The sequence below is a fragment of the Staurois parvus genome, unplaced genomic scaffold, assembly GCF_062004578.1.
Source record: "Staurois parvus isolate SC_StPar_1 unplaced genomic scaffold, SC_StPar_1.0 ptg000222l, whole genome shotgun sequence".
Classification (NCBI taxonomy): Eukaryota; Metazoa; Chordata; class Amphibia; order Anura; family Ranidae; genus Staurois; species Staurois parvus.
Window position 1 is genome coordinate 2,029,554 of NW_028318018.1, and position 13,062 is coordinate 2,042,615.

At 52.1% G+C, this 13,062-nt stretch overlaps 1 protein-coding gene across 1 annotated transcript; it reads left to right on the top strand.

Annotated features, from left to right (window-relative positions):
- Positions 1-1,585: 1,585 nt before the first annotated feature.
- LOC149460700 (uncharacterized) lies at positions 1,586-3,614 on the top strand. Its single transcript, XM_089679377.1, has one exon. It carries the CDS (start codon positions 1,596-1,598, stop codon positions 3,078-3,080), a length of 1,485 nt encoding a protein of 494 aa, XP_089535503.1. The 5' UTR covers positions 1,586-1,595; the 3' UTR covers positions 3,081-3,614.
- The last annotated feature ends 9,448 nt before the right edge of the window (positions 3,615-13,062 follow it).

The following is a 13,062-nucleotide window of genomic DNA, read 5'->3' on the forward strand; positions in this document are numbered from 1 at the left end:
CCATCATCTGATAAACACATAGAAACAATGGATTCAGTCAGTGTGTGTGTTTCCTACAGATGGATCCAGTCATGGGAACCCACCAGAGAGATGTCCCCGTCCTCTGTATTCCCGGGATTCCACACAGGAAGGTCACACCATCCCTCACCATCATCAGGTAGATGATGACAATTATTGGTAGTTGTGATTTATACACAGCATGTTTGTTACAATGAATGTTTTATTATATCTTTCAGAGTGGAATCCTCGGGGATGATAATATTGATGTTAAAGAAGAGTATAAAGAGGAGGATGAGGAGTATGGAGTGATGGAGGAGTTTTCAGAAGGACACAAGGATATGATGGAGCCACCTAATACCAGGAACCCACCAGAGAGATGTCCCCGTCCTCTGTATTCCCGGGATTCCACACAGGAAGGTCACACCATCCCTCACTATTGCAAGGTTGGTGGGATGGAGCATCTAGAACATGGACTTGTGGAGATGATGTGTGGATATTTTATGTGACTAAAAAGCTCATATTTTACAGATGATATTTTCTCTCATTTCCTTGATTTAGAGTGGAGATCCAATCGATATAGAATTTGAGGTGAAAGCAGAAGAAGAAGAGGCGTATGTGAGGGATGATCAGCAGTCTATGGAGGAGGATGGAATAACGGGGACATTTATAGAGGAGGACACTCCTACAGAGATCAGCACAGGTGGGTCATGAACACTAAATCCATTCCTCCACCCATACTGCTCACTGATTGGTCCAGAGTAGGGCGGGGACTGGGTGATATCAGCCTGTAATCCCCTGGTCACTTTCCTGAGCTGTGTTCCCCGTCCTGTATTCCTGGATTTCTCTCGGATAATCTTCCTTCTCTGTGCTGCAGACACAATTTATGTATCTAGACTGGATTTATGGAGGTTCTGGGGTTCAGCTGGCAGAAAAATGTTCATTTTCACCATAAGTGTTACTAGACCTAGGCACCTGGGGTGTGAGTCTTGTATCTTTATCCCCATGCCCGGGTCTAGTAATATCTCTGACAGATCAATTCTCCCAGGGTTCCTTGCTCTGTGGTCTGCTGGCTGTGCCGGGTGGAGGGATATGTCTGTAGTGTCTCAGACCCAAGTCACTGAGTGCAGTCTCAGGAGATGGGAGGCAGCGGTGTGGGATCTCTGCAACTTGTCTACAGGAAACATTTAATCTTCCATTGATTGCTGAATACCAATATTATGAGTCCTGACCCTTACACTGTATAATTTATATTGTATATTACATACTGCTGACCCCCACACTATGTACTTCTTGTGTTGGGAAGATGGCGATGAGTGATAGAGGGGGTGGGGCCCCTCGTCCTATAATCCCCTCATCACTGTCCCTCCTATAAAAGACAGTTCTGGTTGTTTCCTCACTCTCTGACTAAGGTCCATGAATAAAGAAATGACCTGGTAGGAGATCAGAGGAGCCATTTCCTAGTTCCCTTGAGGGTGGAATTGTAAGCTCCTCAGAGACCAAGCTGCCTGATGTGGGCGGAGTCCTGGTTTGGGGGAACCAATCAGCTCCTGTCTAGTAATCCTCTTTGTCTTTGTATTTTAGTACATTGCCGGGAGATGAGGAAAACCTCCGAGGATTGTCTCACTTTGTCTCCAGACTGGAAAGTAGAAGATGAGGACATCACACAGTATAGTCCAGGAGAAAACCCGGCTCCCTCCAATGTCCATCCGGCACCACCCAGTGTAGATGGACCATCAGATTCCTTGTATCCTGAGGACCCTCAGACTGTGCGGGACCGGGCCGGCCTTCCAACAGGGAAGAGGTTCTCCTGTACTGAGTGCGAGAAGGGTTTCCATTTTAAATCCCATCTAAATATTCATAAAAGATCTCACACGGGGGAAAAACCATATTCTTGTCCTGAGTGCGGGAAATGTTTTTCACATAAGGGCAATCTTAACACACATCAGAGATCTCACACAGGGGAGAAGCCGTATTCCTGTCCTGAGTGTGGGAAATGTTTTTCACATAAGTCACATCTTGACACACATTACAGATCTCACACGGGAGAGAAGTTGTATTCCTGTCCTGAGTGCGGGAAATGTTTTTCACATAAGCGCAACCTTGACACACATCAGAGATCTCACACCGGGAATAAGCCATATTTTTGCCCTGAGTGCGGGAGATGTTTTTCACAGAAGTCCGGTCTTTACAAACATCTGAGATCTCACACGGGGGAGAAGCCGTATTCCTGTCCAGAGTGTGGGAAATGTTTTCCACATATTTCCGGCCTTTACAGACATCAAAGATTTCACACGGGGGAGAAGCCACATTCCTGTCCTGAGTGTGGGAAACTTTTTTCAGACAAGTCCCATCTTTACACACACCAGAGATCTCACACAGGAGAAAAGCCATATTCCTGTCCAGAGTGTGGGAAATGTTTCTCAGACATGTCCTATCTTTACACACATCAGAGATGTCACACCGGGGAGAAGCCATATTGCTGTCCTGAGTGCGGGAAATGTTTTGCACAAAAAACAGATCTTGTCAAACATGAAAGGTCTCACACAGGCGAGAAGTCATATTCCTGTCCTGAGTGTGGGAAATGTTTTTCAGAGACGTCCAGTCTTTACACACATCAGAGGTCTCACACAGGGGAGAAGCCGTATTCCTGTCCTGAGTGTGGGAAATGTTTTTCAGTGAAGTCCCATCTTTATAAACATCAGAGATCTCACACGGGGAAGAAGCCGTATTCCTGTCCTGAGTGTGGGAAATGTTTTTTAGATAAGTCCAATCTTAACAAGCATCAGAGATCTCACACGGGTGAGAAGCCGTATTCCTGTCCTGAGTGCGGGAAATGTTTTTCAGACAAGTCCAATCTTTCCACACATCAGAGATCTCACATGGGGGAGAAGCCGTATTTCTGTCATGAGTGCGGGAAATGTTTTTCACAAAAGTCCCATCTTTCCACACATCAGAGATCTCACACAGGGGAGAAACCATATTTTTGTCTTCAGTGCGGGAAATGTTTTTCACAGACATCCCATCTTTATAAACATCAGAGATCTCACATGGGGGAGAAGCCACTTTCCTGTCCTGAGTGAGGGAAATGTTCCTCACTGAAGTCCTGTCTTCCTGTACATCAGGGGTCCCACACAACCCTGGAGGTGTATTAGTGCCTTGAGTGCGGGAAATGTCTTCTAGATGAATGTTGCTGGACATCCCAGCTCTCATGTGGGGAAGAAGCACACCCTGATATACACCTCAGATATACTCCATGGCTGATCTTCATCATGGAAGGAACAGTTCATAAGGAGATGAGAGGTCCCCAAAGACATGGATGAAGTGTGGGACCGTGTCGGCCATTGATGGCAGGAGAAGAATAAAAATGGAGTCCTGCCCTGTGATTCAGGAATCTCCAGCAAGGCTCCCACTTTCCATTCATCACACATCTGCATCAGAGGCTGGTCATCAGCTCTGAGGAAAGGGATTCATCCCCGAAACACGTCAGCCATTTGACCGCACTGACAGTGAGGACACCTTACCTGGCGTTGTGGCCATCAATGCTTTTTAGATACATGCTTCGTCTGGAAGTGTTTTGTATTTTGTAGTCCTTACAATAAACCTTGGATAATGCACTAGGTGTGTGCGCCTCCTGTTTTCTCTTTATCCTGCCCTGTGATTGGCTGAGTACATTTGTGGTGGGAGATTTCACAAACACTTGGAGGTCTATTATTCATACTTTGTGGACAAATGTTCCAAGCGCTCATTAGGCCCACAGTTGGAGGTGAGGATAATACTTTCATGGTGGGGGATCACTGAAGAGGTGGGTGGTAATAAAATGTCCCAATTCTAGGAGAGTGACTGATGGTGTACACATGGAAGCAATGGAATTGTGTGTATACCGGGAATGAAGGAGTGATTGGTGAATGCACATATGGGGACTTTCCCGTGTCTTTCTCCATACATGTTTCTTCTTGTATGTTTTCCATGATACAAATGTCTGTGTATATGATCGGCACATGATGGTCTGTCTATGATAAACGTTTCATTGATCTGATCATTTCCATGGTGATTGTGGACACATTGTGATTGGTTGATGGGGGATGGAAAGCACAGAGAGCAGGAAGTAGAGCGCCATCCTTTCTACCTTTCTCTATTCCTAGTTCAGATTTGTAGCAGAAATCCCCAACATGTAGCAATACACGGACAATTGATATCAGACAATGAGGCAGAGGAAGGCCAATCATGAAGCTGGGGGTGGTGCAGCATAGACTGGAACAGGGTCCTCCAGGAGTGCAGCTCACACTGCGGGCAGAACTCCTCCTACTGGGACATTCAGGCTTCACACAGCTACAGCTGCACTCCCGGGACTGCCACGCCTGGACTGTATATGGGGCGGGTGTGGAGGGATGAGCAGGGATTGGCTAATGGAAAGTGGGAGCATCTCTGAGTTACCGATGGATATTCAGTATATGGAGATCAAGGAGAGTTCATCTTCTGCCGGCTATAGATGGGGCCCTTCAACAGTTGGAGTATAGGGGATGATCATGACTGGGTCAAATCTGCAGAGAAGATGGAGCAATGGGATCTCCTTGGATGAAGTGGGGTAGAGGTGTCTGCTAGCAGTGTCCACGTGTGAGAAGTAGAGTGGAGGTGGGGGAGGGTAGAGGTGTCTGCTAGCGGTGTCCACGTGTGAGAAGTAGAGGGAAAGTGGGAGAGGGTGAAGGTGTCTGCTAGCAGTGTCCACTTGTGAGAAGTAGAGAGGAAAGTGGGGGAGGGTAGAGGTGTCTGCTAGCGGTGTCCACGTGTGAGAAGTAGAGGGAAAGTGGGGGAGGGTAGAGGTGTCTGCTAGTGGTGTCAACAAGTGAGAAGTAGAGGGGAAGTGGGGGAGGGTAGAGGTGTCTGCTAGCAGTGTCCACGTGTGAGAAGTAGAGTGGAGGTGGGGGAGGGTAGAGGTGTCTGCCAGCTGTGTTCATGTGTGAGAAGTAGAGGGGAAGTGGGGGAGGGTAAAGGTGTCTGCCAGCTGTGTTCATGTGTGAGAAGTAGAGGGGAAGTGGGGGAGGGTAAAGGTTAGAGATGAGCGAAGAAATGAAAAATTCGATTCGACTGATTCGGCGAATTCGTGGACAATATTCGATTCGAGTCGAATAAATTCGCTGTGAATTTAACTTAAAAAAGGGTGTTTCTAGGCTTCAGAGAGACTTAATATTAGTGCAGAACACTGTACCTTTAATTTAAATGCCCTTGGAGTCTGCTGGGGAAGAGAAATAATACTGTCAGTCAGTATGACATGCAGATGAGTGCCGTCGATCTTAGAATCACCGCACACTTCACTCATTTGGGCAGTCACGGGGCCAAAACCAGAGTGTGGAGCCACAGTGTGGCGGTGGAGGCAGCAGCAATGGGAGGCCATACAGCACCCTATGACAAAAATGGAAACCACCAGCAGTGTGAGGAGACCTGAAAGTGGCACATGGCAGAGTGTGGCGATAGAGACAGCAGCAATGGGAGGCCGTACAGGGACCCATGACACACTCTGGACCTGGCAGCAGCATGAGGAGGCGGTACAGGGGCCCATGGCAGATTACGGGCCTGGCAGCAGCATGAGGAGTCGGTACAGGGGCCCATGGCAGATTACGGGCCTGGCAGCAGCAATGGGAGGCCGTACAGGGACCCATGACACACTCTGGACCTGGCAGCAGCATGGGGAGGCGGTACAGGGGCCCATGACAGATTACGGGCCTGGCAGCAGCATGAGGAGTCGGTACGGGGGCCCATGACACACTCTGGACCTGGCAGCAGCATGAGGAGGCGGTACAGGGGCGCATGACAGATTACGAGCCTGGCAGCAGCAACTTGGACAGGAGGACGTTCAGCTTCTGCACCGTCGGGTGCGTGCTCGCAAACTGTTGTCTCTTGGAAACGGATTCCAAGAAAGACTGCTGACGGAATCCGTGAAGAGGAGTAGCAGGAGAAGGAGCATCTGAACGAGCGGAATATGCCAACAAGCGACAACAGTGGCCCATGACAGATTACGGGCCTGGCAGCAGCATGAGGAGTCGGTACGGGGGCCCATGGCAGATTACGGGCCTGGCAGCAGCTATGGGAGGCCCGTAATCTGCCAGCACCCTATGACAAAAAATGGAACCCACCAGCAGTGTGAGGAGACCTGAAAGTGGCACATGGCAGAGTGTGGCGATGGAGACAGCAGCAATGGGAGGCCGTACAGGGACCCATGAGAGACTCTGGACCTGGCAGCAGCATGAGGAGGCGGTATAGGGGCCCATGGCAGATTAGGGGCCTGGCAGCAGCTATGGGAGGCCCGTAATCTGCCAGCACCCTATGACAAAAAATGGAACACACCAGCAGTGTGAGGAGACCTGAAAGTGGCACATGGCAGAGTGTGGCGATGGAGGCAGCAGCAATGGGAGGCCGTACAGGGACCCATGAGAGACTCTGGACTTGGCAGCAGCATGAGGAGGCGGTATAGGGGCCCATGGCAGATTAGGGGCCTGGCAGCAGCTATGGGAGGCCCGTAATCTGCCAGCACCCTATGACAAAAAATGGAACACACCAGCAGTGTGAGGAGACCTGAAAGTGGCACATGTTTGGGGCATGATTCATGGCGGATTTAGTCAGTTGTGTCAGGAACTGGTGGTTTGAAATCCAGACTAATCCACGCCTGATTCATTTTCACAAACGTGAGTCTCTCCACACTTTGGGTGGACAGTCGTGTCCTCCGCGGAGTTGCAATACCTCCTGCCGCACTAAACACGCGCTCCGATGCCACGCTACTGGCCGGGCATGACAGCCTTTCAAGGGCAAATTCAGCTAGTTGGGGCCAAAGGTCAAGTTTCGTTGCCCAGTAGTCAAGGGGATTGTCTACCTCGGTTGGCAGGGTGCTGTCCAAGTAGGCCTAAGCCTGTTGTTTGAGGTCCTGCTCCAGGTCCACCTGATGCTGCTGCTGCTGCTGCGGCTGGTTAGTAGTTTCCTCACTGCGCTGGTGAAGAAAGCTACTCATCATCGACTGCAGACTGAGGCAGCCGCTGCTGGTGGAGCTGCCACTGCTCCTACCACCCCACCCCTCCCCTGCTGCCATGGCAGCGGAACACGAGCGCACAGGGCCCACAGTGTCTGAGGATGGACGTTGGCGCAGACAGGCAGAGACCAGCTGACTACATAGGTGTTTTTTATAGTACGTTATTTTGGCCTCCCTCTCAGCAGGTGTGAAAAAGGCCACCATTTTTGAACGGTAGCGAGGGTCCAACAAGGTGGACAGCCAAAAGTCATCCCTCTGTCTGATGGTTATTATTCGGCTGTCGCTACGCAAGCAACCGAGCATGCTATGGGCCATTTGTGCCAAGGAATGCGAGGGACTCCCTGCCTCCATCTCCACAGCATACTGCCACGGTGCGTCTAGGTCCTCTGTCTCCTCTTCCTCCTCCTCTACCAGATGCTCCTGCTCCTCCACTCCTGTCCGCTGAGTGGAAAAACCACCCATTTCACTCAATAATTCCTGAGCACCAATGTCCTCCTCTACCTCCTCCTCTTCTTCCAGTCCTGCCCCCACAGGGGCCATGTGGCGTTGAGATCTGTGCGCCACGTCTACCGCACCCTGACCAGCCATTGTTAACAGCATTTGTTCCAGGACGTGCAACAGAGGAATGACGTCGTTCATCCCATAGTCCTGCCGACTCACGAATAGCGTGGCCTCCTCAAAGGGCCTGAGCAAGCGGCAGGTGTCACGCATGAGCTGCCAATGGCTGACATCTAAGTTACACAGGGAGTACCTTTATCTGCTTTTAACATCAGGAAATCTGTGATGGCCTTTTGCTGTTCGTAAAGGCGGTCTAACATATGTAGGGTTGAATTCCACCTTGTTGCAACGTCACAGCATGAGGAGTCGGTATAGGGGCCCATGGCAGATTAGGGGCCTGGCAGCAGTTATGGGAGGCCCATAATCTGCCAGCACCCTATGACAAAAAATGGAACACACCAGCAGTGTGAGGAGACCTGAAAGTGGCACATGGCAGAGTGTGGCGATGGAGACAGCAGCAATGGGAGGCCGTACAGGGACCCATGAGAGACTCTGGACCTGGCAGCAGCATGAGGAGGCGGTATATAGGGGCCTACGGCAGATTAGGGGCCTGGCAGCAGCTATAGGAGGCCCGTAATCTGCCAGCACCCTATGTCAAAAAATTCAACACACCAGCAGTGTGTGAGGAGACCTGAAAGTGGCACATGGCAGAGTGTGGCGATGGAGACAGCAGCAATGGGAGGCCGTACAGGGACCCATGACAGACTCTGGACTTGGCAGCAGCATGAGGAGGCGGTATATAGGGGCTTATGGCAGATTAGGGGCCTGGCAGCAGCTATAGGAGGCCCGTAATCTGCCAGCACCCTATGTCAAAAAATTCAACACACCAGCAGTGTGAGGAGACCTGAAAGTGGCACATGGCAGAGTGTGGCGATGGAGACAGCAGCAATGGGAGGCCGTACAGGGACCCATGACAGACTCTGAACTTGGCAGCAGCATGAGGAGGCGGTATATAGGGGCCCATGGCAGATTAGGGGCCTGGCAGCAGCTATAGGAGGCCCGTAATCTGCCAGCACCCTATGTCAAAAAATTTAACACACCAGCAGTGTGAAGAGACCTGAAAGTGGCACATGGCAGCAGAGTGTGGCGATGGAGACAGCAGCAATGGGAGGCCGTACAGGGACCCATGAGAGACTCTAGACTTGGCAGCAGCATGAGGAGGCGGTATATAGGGGCCCATGGCAGATTAGGGGCCTGGCAGCAGCTATGTGAGGCCCGTAATCTGCCTGCACCCTATGTCAAAAAATTAAACACACCAGCAGTGTGAAGAGACCTGAAAGTGGCACATGGCATGAGAGACTCTGGACCTGGCAGCAGCAGGAGGAGGCGGTATAGGGGCCCATGGCTGATTAGGGGCCTGGCAGCAGCTATGTGAGGCCCGTTATCTTGCAGCACCCTATGTCAAAAAATTTAACACACCAGCAGTGTGAAGAGACCTGAAAGTGGCACATGGCAGCAGAGTGTGGCGATGGAGACAGCAGCAATGGGAGGCCGTACAGGGACCATGACAGACTCTGGACTTGGCAGCAGCATGAGGAGGCGGTATATAGGGGCCCATGGCAGATTAGGGGCCTGGCAGCAGCTATGTGAGGCCCGTTATCTTGCAGCACCCTATGTCAAAAAATTTAACACACCAGCAGTGTGAAGAGACCTGAAAGTGGCACATGGCAGCAGAGTGTGGCGATGGAGACAGCAGCAATGGGAGGCCGTACAGGGACCCATGAGAGACTCTGGACCTGGCAGCAGCAGGAGGAGGTGGTATATAGGGGCCCATGGCAGATTAGGGGCCTGGCAGCAGCTATGTGAGGCCCGTAATCTGCCTGCACCCTATGTCAAAAAATTTAACACACCAGCAGTGTGAAGAGACCTGAAAGTGGCACATGGCAGCAGAGTGTGGCGATGGAGACAGCAGCAATGGGAGGCCGTACAGGGACCATGACAGACTCTGGACTTGGCAGCAGCATGAGGAGGCGGTATATAGGGGCCCATGGCAGATTAGGGGCCTGGCAGCAGCTATAGGAGGCCCGTAATCTGCCAGCACCCTATGTCAAAAAATTTAACACACCAGCAGTGTGAAGAGACCTGAAAGTGGCACATGGCAGCAGAGTGTGGCGATGGAGACAGCAGCAATGGGAGGCCGTACAGGGACCCATGAGAGACTCTAGACTTGGCAGCAGCATGAGGAGGCGGTATATAGGGGCCCATGGCAGATTAGGGGCCTGGCAGCAGCTATGTGAGGCCCGTAATCTGCCTGCACCCTATGTCAAAAAATTAAACACACCAGCAGTGTGAAGAGACCTGAAAGTGGCACATGGCATGAGAGACTCTGGACCTGGCAGCAGCAGGAGGAGGCGGTATAGGGGCCCATGGCTGATTAGGGGCCTGGCAGCAGCTATGTGAGGCCCGTTATCTTGCAGCACCCTATGTCAAAAAATTTAACACACCAGCAGTGTGAAGAGACCTGAAAGTGGCACATGGCAGCAGAGTGTGGCGATGGAGACAGCAGCAATGGGAGGCCGTACAGGGACCATGACAGACTCTGGACTTGGCAGCAGCATGAGGAGGCGGTATATAGGGGCCCATGGCAGATTAGGGGCCTGGCAGCAGCTATGTGAGGCCCGTTATCTTGCAGCACCCTATGTCAAAAAATTTAACACACCAGCAGTGTGAAGAGACCTGAAAGTGGCACATGGCAGCAGAGTGTGGCGATGGAGACAGCAGCAATGGGAGGCCGTACAGGGACCCATGACAGACTCTGAACTTGGCAGCAGCATGAGGAGGCGGTATATAGGGGCCCATGGCAGATTAGGGGCCTGGCAGCAGCTATAGGAGGCCCGTAATCTGCCAGCACCCTATGTCAAAAAATTTAACACACCAGCAGTGTGAAGAGACCTGAAAGTGGCACATGGCAGCAGAGTGTGGCGATGGAGACAGCAGCAATGGGAGGCCGTACAGGGACCATGACAGACTCTGGACTTGGCAGCAGCATGAGGAGGCGGTATATAGGGGCCCATGGCAGATTAGGGGCCTGGCAGCAGCTATGTGAGGCCCGTTATCTTGCAGCACCCTATGTCAAAAAATTTAACACACCAGCAGTGTGAAGAGACCTGAAAGTGGCACATGGCAGCAGAGTGTGGCGATGGAGACAGCAGCAATGGGAGGCCGTACAGGGACCCATGACAGACTCTGAACTTGGCAGCAGCATGAGGAGGCGGTATATAGGGGCCCATGGCAGATTAGGGGCCTGGCAGCAGCTATGTGAGGCCCGTAATCTGCCTGCACCCTATGTCAAAAAATTTAACACACCAGCAGTGTGAAGAGACCTGAAAGTGGCACATGGCAGCAGAGTGTGGCGATGGAGACAGCAGCAATGGGAGGCCGTACAGGGACCATGACAGACTCTGGACTTGGCAGCAGCATGAGGAGGCGGTATATAGGGGCCCATGGCAGATTAGGGGCCTGGCAGCAGCTATGTGAGGCCCGTTATCTTGCAGCACCCTATGTCCAAAAATTTAACACACCAGCAGTGTGAAGAGACCTGAAAGTGGCACATGGCAGCAGAGTGTGGCGATGGAGACAGCAGCAATGGGAGGCCGTACAGGGACCCATGAGAGACTCTGGACCTGGCAGCAGCAGGAGGAGGTGGTATATAGGGGCCCATGGCAGATTAGGGGCCTGGCAGCAGCTATGTGAGGCCCGTAATCTGCCTGCACCCTATGTCAAAAAATTTAACACACCAGCAGTGTGAAGAGACCTGAAAGTGGCACATGGCAGCAGAGTGTGGCGATGGAGACAGCAGCAATGGGAGGCCGTACAGGGACCATGACAGACTCTGGACTTGGCAGCAGCATGAGGAGGCGGTATATAGGGGCCCATGGCAGATTAGGGGCCTGGCAGCAGCTATGTGAGGCCCGTTATCTTGCAGCACCCTATGTCAAAAAATTTAACACACCAGCAGTGTGAAGAGACCTGAAAGTGGCACATGGCAGCAGAGTGTGGCGATGGAGACAGCAGCAATGGGAGGCCGTACAGGGACCCATGAGAGACTCTAGACTTGGCAGCAGCATGAGGAGGCGGTATATAGGGGCCCATGGCAGATTAGGGGCCTGGCAGCAGCTATGTGAGGCCCGTTATCTTGCAGCACCCTATGTCAAAAAAATTTAACACACCAGCAGTGTGAAGAGACCTGAAAGTGGCACATGGCAGCAGAGTGTGGCGATGGAGACAGCAGCAATGGGAGGCCGTACAGGGACCCATGAGAGACTCTGGACCTGGCAGCAGCAGGAGGAGGTGGTATATAGGGGCCCATGGCAGATTAGGGGCCTGGCAGCAGCTATGTGAGGCCCGTAATCTGCCTGCACCCTATGTCAAAAAATTTAACACACCAGCAGTGTGAAGAGACCTGAAAGTGGCACATGGCAGCAGAGTGTGGCGATGGAGACAGCAGCAATGGGAGGCCGTACAGGGACCATGACAGACTCTGGACTTGGCAGCAGCATGAGGAGGCGGTATATAGGGGCCCATGGCAGATTAGGGGCCTGGCAGCAGCTATGTGAGGCCCGTTATCTTGCAGCACCCTATGTCCAAAAATTTAACACACCAGCAGTGTGAAGAGACCTGAAAGTGGCACATGGCAGCAGAGTGTGGCGATGGAGACAGCAGCAATGGGAGGCCGTACAGGGACCCATGAGAGACTCTGGACCTGGCAGCAGCAGGAGGAGGTGGTATATAGGGGCCCATGGCAGATTAGGGGCCTGGCAGCAGCTATGTGAGGCCCGTAATCTGCCTGCACCCTATGTCAAAAAATTTAACACACCAGCAGTGTGAAGAGACCTGAAAGTGGCACATGGCAGCAGAGTGTGGCGATGGAGACAGCAGCAATGGGAGGCCGTACAGGGACCATGACAGACTCTGGACTTGGCAGCAGCATGAGGAGGCGGTATATAGGGGCCCATGGCAGATTAGGGGCCTGGCAGCAGCTATGTGAGGCCCGTTATCTTGCAGCACCCTATGTCAAAAAATTTAACACACCAGCAGTGTGAAGAGACCTGAAAGTGGCACATGGCAGCAGAGTGTGGCGATGGAGACAGCAGCAATGGGAGGCCGTACAGGGACCCATGAGAGACTCTAGACTTGGCAGCAGCATGAGGAGGCGGTATATAGGGGCCCATGGCAGATTAGGGGCCTGGCAGCAGCTATGTGAGGCCCGTTATCTTGCAGCACCCTATGTCAAAAAATTTAACACACAGCAGTGTGAAGAGACCTGAAAGTGGCACATGGCAGCAGAGTGTGGCGATGGAGACAGCAGCAATGGGAGGCCGTACAGGGACCCATGAGAGACTCTGGACCTGGCAGCAGCAGGAGGAGGTGGTATATAGGGGCCCCATGGCAGATTAGGGGCCTGGCAGCAGCTATGTGAGGCCCGTAATCTGCCTGCACCCTATGTCAAAAAATTTAACACACCAGCAGTGTGAAGAGACCTGAAA